Below are 18804 nucleotides of genomic sequence, written 5' to 3' on the forward strand. Positions count from 1 at the left end.
CTTTTCCCAGGGACTAAAAATACACGTAAACGATCGCCATGATCCATGCGGTTGCTCAGCAACAATGTCACCATTCCCCAGGTGCCCTTTTCCAATTGCTTTGATATCCAATAAATTAATCTACCCCAGCACAGCACACGACAATGTACATGCACGCATGCTTGGGCCAAATTATTAATGAGCGACCCATCAACAAACACTCCACAACACTCACTCGTGTATTCGCACCTTGCGACCAGTGAAAATGATCCTCGATAGAAGCGTCAAAAAAGAGCATCGTGCAGCGTGGTGCGGTAATAGCGATCAAACACGCGGCCTGTGACCCCTTCTCTCTATCTCTCTCTCTCTTTCTCTCTCCGGCTACACCCAAAAAAACGTGAAACTGACAACGGCAGGTGTGCAGCAGCTAAACCCGACCGTTTGAAATTGTAGAGGACTTCACAAGGCACATCGCCGTCGTTTCGGGGCCCTGTGGGTTCGTCTATCTCACGGGCCGGCGCACTGCCACGTATCATTACCTCGTGGTGGTGTCTCGTGGTGGGCCAGCGCCGGGGGAAGATAAAACCCGCCCTGTGTGCACAATCCTTTTCCCCGCCCCACTGTGGTTCATTTGATACGACCACGACGATCCGGCGGCGAGAAGGACTAAATATAAGCCGCGGTAAATTGCATCAAAGTCTGGTAGGATGTTCGTGATAAAGTGTGTGTGTCTGTTTTTTTTACTAACGGGTAGGGTGTGATGAGTGGAGGATGAGCAGTGCTCTCGTTACTACTTGTTGCTTCTCCCACGGGTAAAGGGCACCATACAGTACGGAGGGGGGGGGAGGGTTATTTTGTTTCTGCTTGTCGAGCAAAAGCGTTAAGGGGCCGGTGCAGCACGAAAAATGTCGGAATTAAATGCCGTTCTCTAAATGCTGCGCCCAATAAATCAAGCGATGCGAAACTCTTTGCCAAGTCGGGTTTGCAAAAAGGCACAATGTTCTACCACACACGCACACACCATTGTACACGACACGGTAAGCTGATCTTGGTAGGACGAACGGACGAACGAAGGCATGAAAATGAACGGAAAATCGTAATATGACACCAGACCAGTAATGAACATTGTCAAACAAAGATGTCCCAAGAACGCAAGCATTCTTTTGAATAAGCAATATTTGTCTAATTAGGGCACAATTGGCATGATATAAATTTAATAAATGATGGGAAAGCTACTTATTTCAAGCATCGTATTCATCTCATTTACCCTTTTCCAATGTCCCTGTCTGTAAGTCTCATAGTTCCTCATGGTGTACTACCCGTCAACCCATCAAACGCAGCACCATGTCTATGCATCACCTCAGGCTCAGGCTGTCCAGCGGTAGCGGTCCAATTACGAACCAGAGACACCCGAGCATCCCTGGCCCTAACCGGTACGATTACGGTACGGTTTCATACATCAAGGCGCTCCGAAATTCGCATCCACTGTGTAAGGATGCGTGCTGTGCGTCCCGTTTTTGGGGCGGGCAGGGACTACGGCAGCAAGCTCCAATTGCAATTCCACACTAGCGGTTTTGTCCGATGTAACCGAATAGGTAACCCGGACGGTTCACTTCACCATACCAGGCGCTATGCTGACGTAAGGCGTACAAACTCAGCTGAACCGTTACCAGGACATGTTAGCAAACATTTTCCACGCAAACCAACAAAAAAACAAATCTAGGATCATTTGGAAGTAATGGCTCAGCTACTCAGCTCATATAAACAAAGAACATGACGGGGAAACCAGGATTAAGCTATCGATTACGTGACGCTAAGCTCGTGTTTTGTACTTTTGTGTCAAAATATTCGTTTTTGATGGACAATTTAGACATCATAACACGGCTAGAAAACGTCATCGATTAATTTTCTCTTTTTTACCAAACTATAATTTACTTAAATAAACTTTTCTACGGGTTTTTTACCCACTCGTTTTTCAGGCTATGTGGCTTTTTGTGTGAATAATTAAAACATAAGAGATTTAAAGGACCAAACAGGAGCTGGAACGCTCCTGGTGATTACAATTTCGGTCACATGACCCAACGACGAAAAAGGTCTATTCCAGCGCCACTTTTTGCAAATACAGCGCTAAATGGGCTTAATTCCAGTGTTGTCAAACTCACATCCGCACTTAGAATGGATTGAATTTTTGTATGGATGTAAAATAGTTGGAATTCCGCCTAAACTGATAAGGCTTGTTAGAACGACTATTACCAACCAAGATGGATGGAAAACTCTCAGGGCCTTCAGGCTACCACCAAAGGTCTGTGCCAGGGGGACGGGCTATTCTATCTGGCGTTAGAGAGGGTCATCTGTGACTAGAGGATGGATATTTCGGTAACCCAGATCCTGGCACACGCTGATGATATAAACAGCATTGGCTATGAAGCAGAAGCCTACCTAGGGATCGAGCAGGCGGCAGAGAACCTCGGATTGCAGATAAACGAGTTAAAGACCAAATAGACGGTCGTAACATCAGCGACCCTACCAGAATTCACCTATCTCGGGTCAAAGGTCAGCAACGAAAATAGCATGGTAGCTGAGTTACGCGCAAGGATGCTGGCTGCCAATCGGTCTTTCTCTCTTCTTTTTCTTTTGGCTCAACAACCGTTGTCGATCAAGGCCTAGTACTGTCGTCAATTCGCGTCTGTCATGGGTTCAAACCCCGAATGGACCGTGCACCCCGACGTAGGACTGACTATCCTGCTACGAGTAATCAATAAGTCATAGAAAGCCATGCCCATTAGTGTTACAGACTACAGGCCACGACCGACAACGATTGTTGTTCCAAAGTAGAAGATGGTAAGAATTTTAATTAAATTATTATTTACATTAAATTATTTTAAATGTTTCCTTCCAACGCACGTGTTTGACTCCGCTGGAAAGGACAAATTATTTCTCATCACAAAAAAATGATTTCAATTTAAAATTGATAAAACTAGCAATGAAGCAAAAGAACATTGTTCGTGGTCTTTTTTAAACAATGTTATCCAATTGTAGTTTTCAACTCACTTTTCAGCTTTGGACTACCATTTTCATAATTAATTCATGTAATATCCTTCCCTACCGATCACGCAACACGTTTCACCGGGTTCCGTTTTCTGCGCTTAAAAAAAAATTGTCAAGAAAAACGGCCCCTCCGGATCGATTGGTATCGATTTTTCTGTTTTCTTCCGCGTGTCACCCGAAGCACGCGTGCCGATGAAACACGATACGGGTGACGTACTGCCCTGGTGCCGTTGCACAATGCAACGGGCTCAAATGACCAGCAGTGGCGCACTAGCAAGGCCACCGTACACCACCCTGCAACAAATTGCGTTCTTATTTTCAGTCAGGATCGATTTTCTGGCCCAATTTTCCCACCACACTCACCTTGATCGTGTCGTTATCGGTACAGATTTCCTTCTTCACCTTTATCCGCGGCGGTGACGTGCTCGCCGAAGATGATGCCGTCGCCATAGTAACCCACCCGTTGCTTAGGGTTGCATTACACGCACACACACGACACAGTTACACAAGCACACACTCAAAGACACACAGTTGCGCGCAAAATGCGCACCACGTGGAAGCAGTAGTTTTTTTTTTCTAGCGCGCGATTTTATGTTAAATTCTTGTCTGACCAGTGTCAGACGTTTCTGACTGCCTACCAGCAGGGAAGGTGATAGTGGCGCAGTGGTTCCTCTTCGTGCGCGTACCGTACCACCAGACGAAATGTGATCCCGCTCACATGCCACCAAATTCCTCCCATGTCATACGATACACGCGGCAAACGGCAACGCGGGGCCCCCTGCGCAATGATTTCACTCCACTCGCGAAGAACGTTACCAATTTTTCCAAGGTTTTGGTTCTTTGTGTATTTTCAAATGCTTTCTCCTCAGGGGGATTTTCCGGACACACACTTTGTTCACTTAATTTCAGCAAATTTCACTGCTTTTTTAATGCTTTACGACTGGAAAACAAGCACGGAAAAAATACATTTAAATTATTTCATTACAAATTTGTATCATAACTGACTCATCGCACAAACAATCTGTCTTAATTTACAAACTCTTTTCACTATAAACGTGTTCAGCTGCAGTTGGGCAATCAGCAAAATCTAATATCAAACACCCTCAGAGTCTCGGTGACCCTTTAACTCACATACAACCACACACTCGCACTGGCACCGAGCATAGCTTACATAGCAATATTTCATGTTTCGCGAGAGATATTTACTCCTTCGTCTATTTATAAATCCACTCTAAATTTAATGCCACTTTTTTTTGACATGTTAATAAATATATTCACAGGAATGGCAACATTGTATGGCCGATTCTACTGCCTCGCTGCTTCCAAGACGGTACCCCCATTTTAATTTCTTCCTGAGCAGTTTCTCCCTTTTTTAGGATAATATTTTTAGCACATCGCCGCGATCAAATCGGTCGGTGTATGTATTTTTATATCAAACACGCCTGCAAAACCCCACGCCCCCCGCCCCCCGAAAGATGCGGAAGAAAGTCCCGCGTGTGATGTGATATGCGATGAAAAATGGGAAAAACGTAAACAAGCACCCTTTTGGCACGAACCATCCAGCCAGCCGGCCTGCTTCCTGCGTGCGTTCGATATAGAAAGATTGGTATGCTAATGATTGAAATTGATCCCTAACCGCGGCACTGTGTTTACGGCGCATGAAAGCAACGTTGAGCAATGGGCAGAAACTCATCGGATGCCACTTTAATCGAGTGGAATGGGATGATCTGTTATAGCGTTTGCATCATTGCACCATGTGTGGACCATGTTTAAATAAATGCTTTAATCGTTCTTTACGCGTATCAAATATTTCTATTTTCACATTTAATTCATCTCTACATCTAACGGCTTGCAAAACGTTTCTCGCAACCACCGCACGTGTGGGCAAAGAATGCGGATTTATCTTACGGATCTAGATAGGAAGGCACCCTTAAAAATGTCCAGCGTTTTTTTCAATAAAAACACAATCACACAGCATAAAAAAAATTGTTTCCACAACCGTGACATGATCAAGAACACCTTCACCATCGGGTTGGTGGTGTACACAAAGCTCAGATATCAGGTTTCATTTTCAGCTGTTGGTAAACTCTGGTTGGCAGCGTTTTGTCGAGTTCTGATCCACGGAAGGGTGCCAGGATATTGTGTTGAATTTGCATTACTAACTCCGGTTAAATTCAACCATTTTTATACATCACTATGCACATCAAAATGCAATTTTATGTATTTAAACGCATTGTAAACCTCTTCACCTATGGGTAATCACTGAATTAGTTCCTTTCACAACTTTTGGATATTCACATTTAAAAATAAACAGTTAAATATTACATATGTGCTTTTATCACTTAATCCAACCAAAAACAAACAAGATATGTTTAATTTGATAAGAAATTACCACTCGCAGCAAGCACACAAAATACAAACACACTGCAAAATCGTCACGCAACAGACAACGCCAGCGTGCGCTGCGACTCTCGTGTGCACTTCGCGCGCTTCCAAACACGAATGGGAAGTTGGTACCGGTTTGTACGCAGCCACCGTCCATGCGGTGGAACGTACGGCCTGTGCACAATGGGCAATGCGCATGCACGTGTGCTGGGATAAAAATTAAACACTTTCTTTGGAAGTTGTTGAGATGCTTTTTTAGCTTTTTAGTTTATTTTTTGTTATTTATATTGCTTGATGTAAAAATGTCAGCATGTTAAACCTGTTAAGCAACAAATAGACTGGTAATTCTAAAAAATCATTTTCCAAGCGATCATTTAAAGGTACAGTGATTTTTTATAAAGGAGATATTATCATTTTATTGCTTTTTGTAACGTCAGCTTTGTAAAAGATCTTAAAAATATACATACTCAATGTTCAATAAATAATAGACATATTTATTAAGTTTAGTGTGAGGATTGTGTAAAAAAATGATGCAGATTTAGATTGTAAACATTATAAAATAAGCAAAAAGTAATGACAGCATTGGAATAAAAGTATTAAGTTACATACAAAAGGGACAACCGCCTTGTCTAGAATAACAGGCTGATTGCAAATAAACGCCACTGTTTGACAGCAAACAGACGTCACATAATCTAAGAAGGCCCAGTATTAAATTTTGTTCTTTGGGTTATCCCTTCAATCGATTGAACAACATTCAAAAACAAAAACACAACAAACATAAGTCCTTCCAAAAAAAAATACGTTTTTTCGATTGCTATCAGCAATTTAAGCTTTTAAATGTTTACAACCGTGTAATAATTCTAGTCCACCTGTCTGTTTAACTATTGAAAGTGTAATTTAAGTACGACTTACCTTACAACAAATGTCGAAACTTCCAAAGGCAGCACTTAGCCTGAAGCAGGTAGCGCAGCGCCCGGTCTATGATCATTTAGCATTTTGTTTACCATGCTTGCTATTTTCTTGCCACAGTTTATGCTGCGGCAGGAGGTGCTCAAACTCTACCGGACCATATTCCGCACCATCCGCCAGGTGCCGGACGCGAGCAGCCGGCGCGAGTTACGCGACTGGGCGCGGGCCGACTTTCGCAACAATCGCAATCAAACGGACGAGCTGGCGATCAAGATGCTGCTGCAGCATGGCAATCGTAGCTTGAAGGAGCTACAGACAAGCCTCGAGCTTAGTGGAACGGGCCTCACGGACACGGCCAGCCATTCGGACGCAACAAAGCGCAGCTAGGAACTACCGGCACATCCTTTCGAGATTGTGCAAATTTCGTTCGTAACGCTTAGAGTTCATGTATTGATTGTTCATAGTTGTTAGTTCAATAAATTACAACCGCCCGGCTAGCGGCTGCTCAGAGCAACTGAAGAAACTGAGCTGAGATGTATGAGGGCCTTCCATGCTCTACTGCATGCGCATACCGAGGTACAGCGGCTCGTTGGCGTATATCCGGCGGGCGATAAAGTAGTCCCGGGCGATCCGGAACAGGGTGAAAAAGTTGATCAGCAACAGAAACGCCACCGAGAGCACGTTTTGCCACTCCGGGGTGAGCGCAAATATGGCCAGCTGCAGCACTATCAGCAGCATCTGCACAGCGAACAGTGTCAGATAGATCACGATATGGTTGCTGAAAATGGCCTGCAAAAGAGGGGAGAATGAAAAAGAAGCCATTCACGGATGAGATTGGCACAATTTCGTGACATTGTGGCACCACTTACGTAAAATCTATAATGGCTAGTGTTGGCCGGTACGGCCGATGTGCAGTAGCCCACCGACCGGTACACCTCGCCCATGTGCCGCACGTACGTCCCGTGCGGGTAGATGTTCGTCTTCGACCACGTGTACGTCGGCACGCTGTTCGACCGATTGCTAACCCGCTGCCACTGGCCGAGGTGTAGCGCGGCCCGGTGAAACACGTCACAGTACCGCATCGGGAAGCAGTACGTGACGCACATGGTCAGCCCGCCGACAAACACGCACGCCAGATGCTGCGTGGTCCAGAAGTTGTTGTAGTACAGATGCTTCGAGGCCAGCACGCACGGCACGAAGCCGGCGTAGTACGCGTTCAGCAGCGAGGTAAAGACGATCTGCTTGCAGCGTGCGTTAAAATCCGTCCGCAGTGCGTCGATCTCGGTCCGGATGGCGCCCGCACTGGAGGAGCAACTGTGCAGCGGCATCCCGTTGATGCAGTTCGGCTCGGTGTCGACGATCGTGCGCAGAAACTGCTCCAGATTGAGGCCGAATATCATCAGGTACAGTACCAGCGGGTAGCTCAGCACGAACAGATGGATGTAGCTCGCCTTCTGGTAGATCTGCGCGCCGCAGCCAACGAAGGACGCGAGCACAAACGCAAGGAACGTGTATTTGGCCACCTTTCTGCTTACGTCCGCGTACGCTTCCGGGCAGTTGGCATCGATGCACCTCAGGATGCAGCAGTACAGGAGCCGCCGGCTCGCCATAATGTCGATGAAGATGGCTAAATCCCAGTCGATAAGGTAAAAGTTCTACAAAAATATGAAGTCCATTTTAATCACATTCTTCAATTCAATACAAAAAAATAACTTACCACCGCCTGCCGGTTGTACGAATTCGGCAACCACCAGACGGACCGGTACAGGTGCAAAAACTGTGTCGCACTGGCGATGATGGTGAAGCCGAATATGAACAGCTCGTTCATCAGCTCCGAGCTTTGCTCCGTGTTTGGGTACGGCACGTGCTTCGGGAACGGCGTGTACATGGCACTGCCGTCCTCCTCGCCGTTACTGTCCGGATTGTTGCTGCGTTGCTGTGCACCGGCAGCGCCACTTGCCGCCAGCGCCTGGGACGCTGCATAATGTCCCGCCGTCGACGCAGGATGTCCCCGGTGCAGTCTTCTAATCGTTACAGTCATGGTGTGGAGTGCTTTTTTACGGTTGTTTTTAGTAGTACTCCTCTAATGTACCATCGGGAAGGAACGGTCCGGAATGTTCGACTTTTACTGAGCAAAAGACTGAACTCCAATTTCAGTGGAAGCACCCCATCGGCAACTTTTTAAAACCATGCAATCGATAATCCTAAAAAATATGTGAAATTAATCCGACCCGAGAACCACCGCCGGAACACGCAACTGTGTATTGTTTTGTTCTGTCCGGAACGAAACGAAAAAAAACGCTGCCCCTTTGTTGTGACAGCTGCAACAGCTGTCAAAACGTCGCTCCCGCTCGCCGTCAAGTGCCAACTAGGTTATTTGTTTTTCTCCCAAAAACGGTCCTTTTCTTTCAGTTTTGCCACGGTTTTCCCGTGCTGTGTTCTTTAGTTTTTTTTTTTTTTTTTGCAATCCCATTCCTCCTCCACATCCTCAGATTGTTCTCTCCCCACAGTACAATGGTGCCGCACATCATTTACGGCATCATCTTTGTGATGCTATTTTTCTTCACCATCTTCCCGACGGCCGAGATGGAATCGGTCGGGCTGACGGTGGACCATCTCTGCTCGCGCTACCTGTCCGCCGACACGGACTACGTCATGTACCAGCTAAAGTCGACCAGCGTGAAGCTGCTGATCCACTCGGCCATGCCGTTCATCTACGTCCTCTTCATCTGGCTGATGATGTGGGCCAACCCGGACGAGATGATGGTGGTGCAGCGGCAACCTTCGCCGTTGGGGGAAACGGTCTGGGATGTGTTCTGTAGCGCTGCCGGCACGCTGCTGATTGTGGCCGCCGTGTCCGTTTTTTACTGGGCCCAGGACGGTTGGAGCAACCATCCGATCGCGAAGCAGCTGCAGCTGCTGACCAGCGCCACGCTGCCCGACTGGCGATCCGTTGCGACCAACATTAACGACGAGTATCGAAGGTATGTGTATAGAGGATTTTTCAGGGGTGCTCGTAGATGTGGGATACTTTCTTGAATCCCTTGAAACCCTTTTTGAATAGACTCCTTGGTAATTCCGATTGGATTTGTCCAAATGAGATACGATTGAATCCAATTCCTTTCATATAACGTGTATTTCCTGTAAGAAAGAGTCATGAAAGTGTCCCACTAGTATGAGAATACGTGAAAAACCCTGTATAGGAGGGACATGATCATGGCCAAAAGAGATGAGTGTTTTTTGCTTTCTTTATCGGGTTTGAATGTATCATATATTTATTATTAAATAAACAACTGCTTCTCGCTAGCGCACACCGTACACGTTCCCCCGAGGACTCACATCGTTTGTTTCCCCACATTTCTTCTTACTAATTCAATCCTATCGGTTCTGCTATCTCTCTCTCTCTTTCACCAGGGATACCAAAATTATCATCCGTTCCAACGCTATCTCGACCCTGGTGGTGACGGAAAGTTGGATCATTAAAACGAACATGTACGTGCACAATATCATCCCCCAGAGTGAAGCACTGCTGTACGCGTACAAGGTGAGTGGTAGGATGCTGCTCCTCCTGTCCCGTCCCCGATCTCTAATTTCCACTCCCTGTTTCGCCGCACACACCGCAGATCGACACCAAGGAGGTGATCACCGACACGCTCGAGTCGGCCGAGTTCGTCAATATCGGCGTGAAGCCCCAGCAGCAGTCCCGCATCAAGCCGTTCATCATACGCATCAACGTGGTGCACATCAAGGATCTGCGCGACCGGCTGCAGCAACCGATCCTGGTGATGCCCTCGGTGCAGTTCCGCACCCTGACCGAGCGGTTCGTGGAAGCGTTCAAGGAGGAGGTCGCCCAAAACCCGACCGTGCCGAGCGCGTACGTGCCGGACGAGGGCGACTGCTGCTTGGCGTGCCTGCAGGCCCAGCCGGACGTCAAGATTGCCAAGTACTGTCTGGATGTGGACGCGGCCGGCTCGGTACTGCCCGAGCAGGAGCGCTGCCAGCCGTGCGGCTGCCGGCCGCTCTGGTGCGTCAGCTGTCTGGCGACGTGGTTCGCGTCGCAGCAGCAGCGGGCCGAGCGGGACACGTGGCTCAGCAAGAAGACGACCTGTCCGATGTGCCGGGCACGGTTTTGCGTGCGCGATGTGTGCTATCTCGAGGGGCGCCGGACGCCGCCCGCAGAGGAGGTGCAGCCGGAGACGGAGCAATAAATGTGTATACACTGTACAGCGTGAGTCTGTGTTTTCCCCTTCAGGATGACCGCCAAAGAGGGGAAGTTTTACATGCACGGGGAAGGATGAGTACTTGCGCGAGTTATGTCAAAAAATAATGCAGAAAATTCCATTTTCTTGCTGGGTGCATGTGTGTGTATATCATCAGCTTGGTTGGTTTATTAGGTTTGCCGCGGTTTTTCCTGTTCCATTGTTCCATTACTTTCTCCCGGTTTTCCCCTGCACACACTTACGTCAGCAGCTTGCCGAGCATGATTTCGACCGTCATCTTCTTGCGGAAGTACGGCATGTTCGACTGGTCGAACGTGATCGGGTGGTCGCGCGACAGAAACTCCGCAAACATGCAGCTGAACACACCGCAGTCGCTGCCGTTCTTCTGCCGCGGACAGTCGCGCATGTTCTGCTTCGTCAGCCCGGTCTTGTCGAACGGTGCCTTGCGCTTGTCCAGCGACTCCTCGCACAGATACTGCTCGAGCGCATTGAGCACCGCGTTGTTGGGCGAACCCATCGAGTCGTAGTAGTGGATCGTCTTGCGCCGCAGATCGATCGTCGCCATGCACCAGTGGATGCCGCCGACGTGCACCGGCACCACGATCATATCGTGCGCCAGCAGGTCGACCTTGCGCGTCCAGCGCCGCACCCCGCCGTAGCCCATCTTCAGCAGCTGGGGCAGAAAGAACGTGTTCATCGTGTACACCTTCGGCAGGCCCTGGTCGCGCTTCTGCTCGCCCCGCTCGCGCAGCAGCTCCATGTAGAAGTTGATCACCGCATCGTTCAGCCAGTTCATGTCCTGCAGCGTGACGAGATCGTTGCCGGTGATGCGCAGGTTGAACTTCTCCATCACCACCTGGTGGCCGGTGCGCAGCTTGCGCTGCATCTCGTCCAGCTGCTCCCGGGTCAGCTCGGGCAGCGGCACCACCTCCGGCTCGGGCGTACCCTCCTTCAGCTCGGACTCGTCCAGCACGTCGAACTTGTAGAACGAGCAGACGTAGTGGTGCAGCTTGTTGCGCGCCTCCGTCTCCTGCTGCTGCGTGCACTGGCGCAGGCTGCCGAGCCGGTGCCGCTCCTGCTCGATCAGCGACTTGCGCTGGCTGAACAGGCTGCCGTACCGCGCCTGCACGTCCTGTATGATGTCGTCCCGGAACACGTGCTTCGTCTCGAACCGCGCCCGGACGGAGTTGACCGGCTCGGGCAGGAGGGCGGCGGCCGCCGCCGCTGCCGATTGCTCCTCCGCCTCCCGTTCCTGCGCGGCGCTCAGCTGGTGCGGATCGATCGTGGTAAACAGGCGGCCGGCCGATTTGCTCGTCACCTCCACACAGTCATCGCTGGCATCGCTCACATCCTGCACATGCTCCTCTTCATCGTCCGTCAGTTCCAGCGGGGCGCTGTGCTTCTTCTCCGCTTCTGTCGCTTCTGGTCGCTGCACCGCATCTCCGTTGATGGGTTTGCGCGTGTACCGCTCGTACGCCCCCAGTGCCGGGGGATTGTTCGCGATCGGGATGAACTTTTGCATCAACGCTTCGTACTTCCGTCGCACCTCGCGCTGCACGCTCAGATCGCGGTCCAGTGCTGCCCCCGTACCGTCGGACCCGGTCGACGGCGTCACGCTGTTCTTGGAGCGGAGCAGGTTGCTGAAATCCGTCGCCAGCAGGGACACGTTGCCGGGTTCGGAGGGACGTGGAACTGCGGCCGGGATGTGCTGATGCTGCTGCCGGAACAGTCCCCCCGCGAACGGTCTGCTGGTACCGCCGTTACCCTGGCTACCGATCGATGGCCGTGCCGTAGCGTACTTGATTGGGATCAAGCTCGGCGGAGGCCCATTGTTGTTTCTTCGCCCGAGCGGACGCAGCGCTGATGCACCGAACCGATCGTGGATGACGGTGCTGCTCCTGTTGCTGCTGTTGCCGCCACCGGTTCCGATGATGCTGCTTCGGCTGCTACCGACGACACCCGGAAGTGTGTTCCGCTGCACCAAGCCGAGCGTGGGAACGTACGGGACGTGCTGGTGGTTCACCGGCGGCATGTCGGTGATTTCGCTGAGCCGCCGTGCGTTCGCCATCGTGCTGGAAAGCCCCCCGTGCGCGCCGTTCTGCTGCAGCAGTGGCCTACTACTGCTGTTGTTGCCGCTGCTACTGTTGTGTTGGTGATGGTGGTGATTGCTCACTATTGACTCTTCCACTGGCGCTGGAATCGAAGACAGGGTCGTCATTCGGCGCTTTTTCGCATCGACGTCTAGCAGCGTTACACTTTTTCGCTTACGATCGTTGCCGTCGGTGCTGCCGCCACTACCGCCACCGCCCGTCAGCAACTGCTTCAGGCGCGATATGAGCGTCTCGGGAAACATCTTCATTTGCGAAAAAACCGACCAACCGAGTGCAACACACACAACAACAAAAAACGCAGGATCACATTAGGATGCACACACACACGCACGCGAACTATACACAAGCATACACACGCACACACACAGGGAGAGAGCTGACAGCCGTTGTCCGACTCTGTCTGCCGTGGTTCTGGTGAGGCCACCGACGGACGACACACACAGAAGCTGGAAACAGGGAAACGCACACCGTCGGCAGCGAAGGAAGAATAAAATTGAAATAAAAAAAACGCCGAAAAACGGGGGCAAGCGCGGCGCGCGCGCTATATCACGCTGCAGCGACGACGCACCTGGCTGTCGGGACGCACCAGGTCAGCTTCGGTGCCGAATTTACATCACACCACGGCGGACAATGCTTGCGGAATGCTTCTTCGATCGGAAATGCAGGTTTTTAGAAATGCATTTCGGGCAAAATTGGTCGCAAAAATCTCGCAGGGCGCTGCTGCACACACGATGGGGAAACGGTACTTGTCAGAATGCTTGTGTGGTGGTGTGGTAATGTCAATTCAGCGAACTCGTCTCCGTCTCACTTTTCCGGCGTTCAGGCAGCGTCTGCTCATTTCGGAACCAGTGCGGCGAGCTGTAGGGGGTCCCGCTCGCACGCTCGACGCCATTCGCGCCTGTTTCTTTCTCACTCGCTTGCGCTCGAGTGCGGGTAGCGATGGTCGGAACAGTACGTGCCGGCTGGATGCAAGAACGGATCCGATCCGGGGTTCAATGTGCTCTCCAGTGTGGCCAGAATAATACTAATCTGCTCAACAAAAGTTTTTCGGAACGAGAAAACAATTGCTTTATTTATTTCAAGAATGGATTAGAATTGATTCAAAGCAGTCACACGAATGAGCCAAAATAGCCAGCTCGAACTCCATAGCTGATTTGGGGCTGTTTAACGAAAAATCGGTGCGATGTCGTACTTTGTGGGCGATTAACAGATGAAACGGTACTTGGTGGAACCATAAAGCTTTTTAACAAGCACTTGGTACTCTCTGGATATTTACTTGCAGCTGATTAGCACAATATTAAGGTTGAAAATGGAGCGTTAAGGAACCATTAGGATATGAACAAGTAGGAATTGAGTAATAATCGATGGAGCTTTTACACGTGTGTCTGACCGCATTACGATTCTAACAGATTTTTGCTCCAAAAGTAAGAATGGTATATAGGATATGATTAAGCTGGACACATTGCAAGAAAAGGACAGCTATATCATGATGAGCTAAAAACGAATTGCATGAATAAGATTTGCTAAACTCTGCTCGATTTTCCGTTGCCACGGGAAACGGTGGTTTTGACTGGAGTTTTGAAGTAGAAATCGTTTCGTCGAAACACAGCTAATCGGTAGGCATATAAAAAAACGGTATAGTGATGTCACACGAAGCTTGATTTGTATGGGAGAGTGTAAACTTCTCGTCAAAAGATTATAGGGTTGTACACTCTTAAAAATTTTTGCCGAATCTCGGTTAATTTTTGCCGAGATCTGCACAACTGAGATCTCGGCAAAGATCTCGGTTAAATTTCTGTTGCCGACATCTCGGTTAATGTCATTTTGTTTTGACGTTTACGTTTAACCGAGATATTCGGTTAGAACAAATCGAGATTTCGGCAAAATATAAAAACATTTTATTTTTATTTTAGTGATTTTATTTGCGTATCAAATGGGTTTTTTATGTGATGGAAAGCGTTGGGACAGGCGCCGATTCAACCGCCGGATGGGGCACAGCGTTTGGATGTGGTACCGGTACAGGAAAATGAGCCGGACAAGGAGCGGGCACTGGTACAGGCACGGTTCTGTAAAGCGGGCAGAGTGAAACAAGTCTGAGTAAACCCTTTTTAGATTTCATGTGATCGAGTCCCAAGCGCCACAGATTAAGCTTAAACGACTGGAAAATTGAATATCCATAGGAAAAAAATGAAAGCTTCACAGCTTCATTAGTTTAATCAATAGATGGCGTATTACAACTCATCATTATATTGCTATCCTTTTCTTGCAACGTGTTTCGACAAGTTTCATCTTATAATGACCTATATAGCCTTCTAACTTTCTGAGCAAAAATCTATATGAATGGTCGTGTGGTCAGATACGTGGGTATCAACACCAACGACCATTACTCAAATCTCACTTGCTTCAGTACTGGTGGTTTCCGTTGGAGTTTAGTATTTAAACAATCGTATCGCCGTTCTAGTTCTAGCGATGCATAACTTCAATGCGAAACCATACAACAGTACAGAGGAAATGAGAAAGCTCTCCTCCAAGCGAGGAAGCTCCACAGGTTGGGTATCTCACAAACAGATGGCGCCACCAGCTTTTTTGCTATTTTTAGAATGCATGAGTCGTTTGCCGTCTGCTAAACGAAGTCTTTCTATATTCCGTTTAGGTAGAGAATTTGAGGCGTTTAGAAGCCGTTTAGTGGTCGTTTAGTGGATTTGTGGCACTTGGGGTGTTGATACTTACCTCGTGTAGGTGACCGGAAATGAATCCTGGAGGTCTGAACGGTCTGGCAAAGGTTGAACCAACCGGATTAGCTTCCACATCTGATCCTTAAATAGGGACTGCTCCGAGCGACGCTCTGAAGAGCACCGGTTGCGTGCGCTGATGGAGTTTCCTAGCCCCAACCCCGCTTCATACCTGTGCTCGATCGCACACTACTGATTCTCTTTTTTTAACGCTGAGAGACTCTTTTTCCATTTTTTTTTACATTTTTTATTTTACATCAATTTTTCACACTCACTCCGAAAGGTTTTCGTTTCATTAGCACGAAATTAACAGAATGGCGAATGACAGATAGAATACCGAGCCTCGGCTAATCCAAGTAGTAAAGCTGAATTCTCGGTTATTTTGACGGATTATCTCGGTGACAGCAGTGTTAACGTATGTGCTCGGCATGTTGTGTTGCCGAGTTTCGGTTCAAATTTTTATTTAACTGATATTTCAGTTTTAAATGGTACTGATTTTCGGCTACTGGGTTTTTTCAACTGACATATCAGCAAGAAGCGAAAGAGCCGACGGATTTTGGCAGTTTTTTTAACCGAGGTCGTGAAATATTTTTATAAATATGGCTGAAATCCAGTTTACGCCAAAGTTTACGCTTCGTGTGACGTCCGTAGTAGGAATACAGATGCATCGGTATTTCTGGTCACTCTGGTGCGCGCTGCACATGCCAGCTTGACAGCTGCTGTTGACAGCAACGGAACAGCAACAAACCGAAAGAAAAAAAATACACCAAAACATTCGGCCCAATTCGCCGGTGGTTGTGGGAAAATTGCGTGTTTTTTAATGTTTTACAGCGCAAAAATGTATCGTTGGTACTAAAACCGGTGGTTATCGTGCTGGTTTCCTTCCCTCCTGCCCAGTGACCAATCCAGTGACGGCCAGCCGATGGAGCTGATTGTGATCTTAGGCGTTGTGGTGCTGCTGTACGTGGTGCTGTTGTTTTTCGACGGATTTTTTAAGGTACAGTATTCGCTTCCGCACTTGTTTCTGTTTGCTTTTTTTCATGTGCAATGTGCCTCCTTTGCAGAGCTGCATGCACTACCCGTACGATGCATTCCTGCGAGGGACCGGACTGACGGTCAAGTTTCTACGCCTTCAGTGGCACACCACGGCCCTGAACCGCTCCATCGTGAAATGGAGCACAAAGTATCCGAAAATACTCGACTGCAGCTTCAATGCGGGCGTCTACCTCAGCCTGGTGCTGATGCCCTTTGCCATCGTGATGATTGTCGTGTCTTCGCTGCAAACTAACCTTCACGGCCAGTCGGCGAAGGTAGTCACAACCGGCGGGGCGGGTGGTGGCGATCCGCGCTCATCCGCGGCCCGCCGCATGGTGGAGATCGATCTGGTGGTGCCAGGCGTGAACCTACCCATCAACGAGCTAGGCTACTACGTGGCCGCCCTAGCCATCAACAGTGTGGTGCACGAGCTCGGGCACGGGCTGGCCGCGGTGCTGGAGGACGTCCAGATCCGGGGCTTTGGGCTGCACGTGCTGCTAATCATCCCGATGGCGTACACGCAGCTCGACTCGGACTTGCTGAACACGCTGCGCCTGTGGAAGAAGCTGCGCGTCCTGTGCGCTGGCATCTGGCACAATCTGCTGCTCGGCCTGCTAACATACCTGCTGTTTATGGCCACGCCGTTCCTCTTCTCGGCGCTCTACCGCACCAGCGACGGCGTGATCGTGACGGCGCTGAAAAACAACTCCCCGATGGCGGGAGCGCGCGGACTCGAGCAGGGCGACATCGTCCGGTCGATCAACAGCTGCGAGATCCGGCACGAGGACAGCTGGTTCGAGTGTTTGCTGCACACGATCCACTCGCCGCCCGCCTACTGCGTCTCGACCGACTTTGTGCACCTGAACGACGAGTCCGTCCCGATGTCGCACAAGAACGACGGGCTGATCGAGTGCTGCGGCAGCGACAATACCGCGTCCAGCTGCTTCGAGTACATGGTGGACGCGAACGAGGACGACGTGCCGCTGCCGCAGCACATGTGCCTCAACATACGCAAAACGATTGAGAATAGCTTCGGCTACTGCCAGCACAATGGGCAGTGTGCGGAGGGGCACTGCTTCAAGCCGAGCATCAGCAACTACACCACGATCATGCAGATACGGCGCGAGTCGAAGCCGGACGTGATCTACATCGGTCATCCGGGCGATGCGACCCGCACCGTGCACGTGTCGCGCTTCATCCCCAAGACGGGCCTGTTCGCGCCCCGGCTGGCCGACTCGATCCAGCTGCTGCTCAAGTACGTGACCGTGTTTGCGATCGGGCTGGCGTTCATCAACGTGATGCCGTGCTACGGCTTCGATGGGCAGCACATCGTCAATGCACTGCTGTCGGACGGTGCGATCCAGCAGCGGATACCGCAGAAAAGCAAGCGGGACATGATTTCGCTCGCCGTCAACGTGGTCGGCACGCTGTTCGTGTTCATACTGGTGGCGAAGGTGTTCTGGCTGTCGCTCTCCCGGCTGGTGTCCGTATGAATAAGTGGCGGGTAGGCCATAAATCATCGCCATAAACAACAAAAAAACATCGAATTCCATTTATGTAGGAAATTCACGCTTACGCTACGCAGTGCGCTAGCGGGTAGGAAAGCACACCGAGCAGGTATGCAGAGGTAATGCAATTTTAAACATTTTGACTGCAAGGTATCACACGCCTTCTGAGTGGAAGGTACACGGGGTACGACGCATTTGTTAAGCAAACAATTAGTCACATAAAAATGGTATAAGCATACTATTAGCAGCAGCTATTACACTGATTACAATCATTTATAGCAGACAAAAGAGGAAAACAAAACAAGACAAAACATACATAATGTGTATTGATATTAACCGATAGAATAAACATGATCACGGATCTAAAACTAAAACTTAGTTAAGACGATGATACTTACAGCCAAAGTGGACATTTTCCAAACATCCTGCTGTTGTCAATGGACTTCAGTGTGGAGGAAAACTGCGCTCTTGAGCACATGTTCTCGGATCAGCTGTCCAGCAAAGGCGAAAGAAGAAACGCTACAAACAAAGCAGAGCAAACGGCCAAAGCCTGGGGGGAGATGGTGTACCTAGCCCTACGCTCAATCGGATCCGTTCTCCGACCTTCTCAGCCGAATTTCGGTTGCTCTCTGCCCATGCGAGCAGCATAATTCGCATCTCCCGCAACAGGACGAAAAAACATCAACAAAGCCCAACTCGAGGCTCTCCTTCCCTTGGCATTGATTCCTTTTTAAAAAGTCCTAGATAAGCTTCCGGAGAGGATTTAAAAACCATTTTTTTTCTTTTGCTTCCCCACTTTAATCCTACTTCTTTTCTTACCCCCACGCTGCACGCTGTTCCCTCGAAAGGGCTCCGGGAACGGAAAACGGTGCACCAG

At 49.4% G+C, this 18804-nt stretch overlaps 7 protein-coding genes across 8 annotated transcripts in view; 3 read left to right on the forward strand and 4 right to left on the reverse strand.

Annotated features, from left to right (window-relative positions):
- The window catches only part of LOC121598452 (cyclin-dependent kinase 12), a 34517-nt gene extending 28999 nt beyond the window's left edge, over positions 1–5518 (reverse strand). The window contains exons 1-2 of the mRNA XM_041925335.1: positions 5420–5518; positions 3391–3967 (exon numbers count right to left, since the gene is read on the reverse strand). Coding sequence (XP_041781269.1) covers positions 3391–3477 — 87 coding nt within the window. The 5' untranslated portion in view covers positions 3478–3967; positions 5420–5518. The remainder of the gene's footprint in view (positions 1–3390; positions 3968–5419) is intronic.
- A 610-nt stretch (positions 5519–6128) lies between these two features.
- Positions 6129–6708, forward strand: LOC121598459 (LYR motif-containing protein 2). The gene is made up of 2 exons (XM_041925342.1): positions 6129–6373; positions 6442–6708. The coding sequence occupies exons 1-2, from the start codon at positions 6335–6337 to the stop codon at positions 6706–6708; spliced, it is 306 nt and encodes a 101-aa protein (XP_041781276.1). The 5' UTR covers positions 6129–6334.
- Positions 6709–6876: 168 nt separating this feature from the next.
- Positions 6877–8617, reverse strand: LOC121598454 (transmembrane protein 39A-B). Its single transcript, XM_041925338.1, has 3 exons — positions 8039–8617; positions 7191–7976; positions 6877–7110 (listed from the first exon to the last, which is right to left on the reverse strand). Exons 1-3 carry the CDS (start codon positions 8360–8362, stop codon positions 6877–6879), a joined length of 1344 nt encoding a protein of 447 aa, XP_041781272.1. The 5' UTR covers positions 8363–8617.
- A 119-nt stretch (positions 8618–8736) lies between these two features.
- On the forward strand, positions 8737–10545 carry LOC121598455 (E3 ubiquitin-protein ligase TM129). The gene is made up of 3 exons (XM_041925339.1): positions 8737–9305; positions 9736–9865; positions 9945–10545. The coding sequence occupies exons 1-3, from the start codon at positions 8836–8838 to the stop codon at positions 10527–10529; spliced, it is 1185 nt and encodes a 394-aa protein (XP_041781273.1). The 5' UTR covers positions 8737–8835; the 3' UTR covers positions 10530–10545.
- Positions 10546–10687: 142 nt separating this feature from the next.
- LOC121598453 (sentrin-specific protease 1-like) lies at positions 10688–13574 on the reverse strand. 2 transcript variants are annotated; one of them, XM_041925336.1, is made up of 2 exons: positions 13221–13574; positions 10688–13098 (listed from the first exon to the last, which is right to left on the reverse strand). In XM_041925336.1, exon 2 carries the CDS (start codon positions 12898–12900, stop codon positions 10780–10782), a length of 2121 nt encoding a protein of 706 aa, XP_041781270.1. In that variant the 5' UTR covers positions 12901–13098; positions 13221–13574; the 3' UTR covers positions 10688–10779. The 2 variants fall into 2 exon arrangements, with proteins under 2 accessions (XP_041781270.1, XP_041781271.1); XM_041925337.1 differs by having other exon boundaries at positions 10688–12734; positions 12810–13574.
- An 833-nt stretch (positions 13575–14407) lies between these two features.
- LOC121600208 (myrosinase-binding protein 2-like) lies at positions 14408–15562 on the reverse strand. Its single transcript, XM_041928623.1, has 2 exons — positions 15383–15562; positions 14408–14718 (listed from the first exon to the last, which is right to left on the reverse strand). Exons 1-2 carry the CDS (start codon positions 15460–15462, stop codon positions 14595–14597), a joined length of 204 nt encoding a protein of 67 aa, XP_041784557.1. The 5' UTR covers positions 15463–15562; the 3' UTR covers positions 14408–14594.
- Positions 15563–16110: 548 nt separating this feature from the next.
- LOC121600141 (membrane-bound transcription factor site-2 protease) lies at positions 16111–18137 on the forward strand. Its single transcript, XM_041928468.1, has 2 exons — positions 16111–16381; positions 16449–18137. The coding sequence occupies exons 1-2, from the start codon at positions 16307–16309 to the stop codon at positions 17910–17912; spliced, it is 1539 nt and encodes a 512-aa protein (XP_041784402.1). The 5' UTR covers positions 16111–16306; the 3' UTR covers positions 17913–18137.
- Positions 18138–18804: the final 667 nt, after the last annotated feature.

Source organism: Anopheles merus, chromosome 3L (genome assembly GCF_017562075.2).
Source record: "Anopheles merus strain MAF chromosome 3L, AmerM5.1, whole genome shotgun sequence".
In the NCBI taxonomy this organism is placed as follows: Eukaryota; Metazoa; Arthropoda; class Insecta; order Diptera; family Culicidae; genus Anopheles; species Anopheles merus.

What these genes read in the sequence shown, in the direction of transcription:
- LOC121600208 (XM_041928623.1), bottom strand. Translation starts at nt 15,462, where the DNA reads ATGTGGAAGCTAATCCGGTTGGTTCAACCTTTGCCAGACCGTTCAGAC. An exon ending in TTTCCGGTCACCTACACGAG is followed by an intron (nt 14,719 to 15,382) that starts GTAAGTATCAAC and finishes CCCGCTTTACAG; the next exon opens with AACCGTGCCTGTACCAGTGC.
- LOC121598455 (XM_041925339.1), top strand. Translation starts at nt 8,836, where the DNA reads ATGGTGCCGCACATCATTTACGGCATCATCTTTGTGATGCTATTTTTC. An exon ending in ATTAACGACGAGTATCGAAG is followed by an intron (nt 9,306 to 9,735) that starts GTATGTGTATAG and finishes CTCTTTCACCAG; the next exon opens with GGATACCAAAATTATCATCC. An exon ending in CACTGCTGTACGCGTACAAG is followed by an intron (nt 9,866 to 9,944) that starts GTGAGTGGTAGG and finishes CACACACCGCAG; the next exon opens with ATCGACACCAAGGAGGTGAT.
- LOC121598459 (XM_041925342.1), top strand. Translation starts at nt 6,335, where the DNA reads ATGTCGAAACTTCCAAAGGCAGCACTTAGCCTGAAGCAG. An exon ending in CAGCACTTAGCCTGAAGCAG is followed by an intron (nt 6,374 to 6,441) that starts GTAGCGCAGCGC and finishes TTCTTGCCACAG; the next exon opens with TTTATGCTGCGGCAGGAGGT.
- LOC121600141 (XM_041928468.1), top strand. Translation starts at nt 16,307, where the DNA reads ATGGAGCTGATTGTGATCTTAGGCGTTGTGGTGCTGCTGTACGTGGTG. An exon ending in TTTTCGACGGATTTTTTAAG is followed by an intron (nt 16,382 to 16,448) that starts GTACAGTATTCG and finishes CCTCCTTTGCAG; the next exon opens with AGCTGCATGCACTACCCGTA.
- LOC121598453 (XM_041925336.1), bottom strand. Translation starts at nt 12,900, where the DNA reads ATGAAGATGTTTCCCGAGACGCTCATATCGCGCCTGAAGCAGTTGCTG.
- LOC121598454 (XM_041925338.1), bottom strand. Translation starts at nt 8,362, where the DNA reads ATGACTGTAACGATTAGAAGACTGCACCGGGGACATCCTGCGTCGACG. An exon ending in CGTACAACCGGCAGGCGGTG is followed by an intron (nt 7,977 to 8,038) that starts GTAAGTTATTTT and finishes ATATTTTTGTAG; the next exon opens with AACTTTTACCTTATCGACTG. An exon ending in CTAGCCATTATAGATTTTAC is followed by an intron (nt 7,111 to 7,190) that starts GTAAGTGGTGCC and finishes CCTCTTTTGCAG; the next exon opens with GCCATTTTCAGCAACCATAT.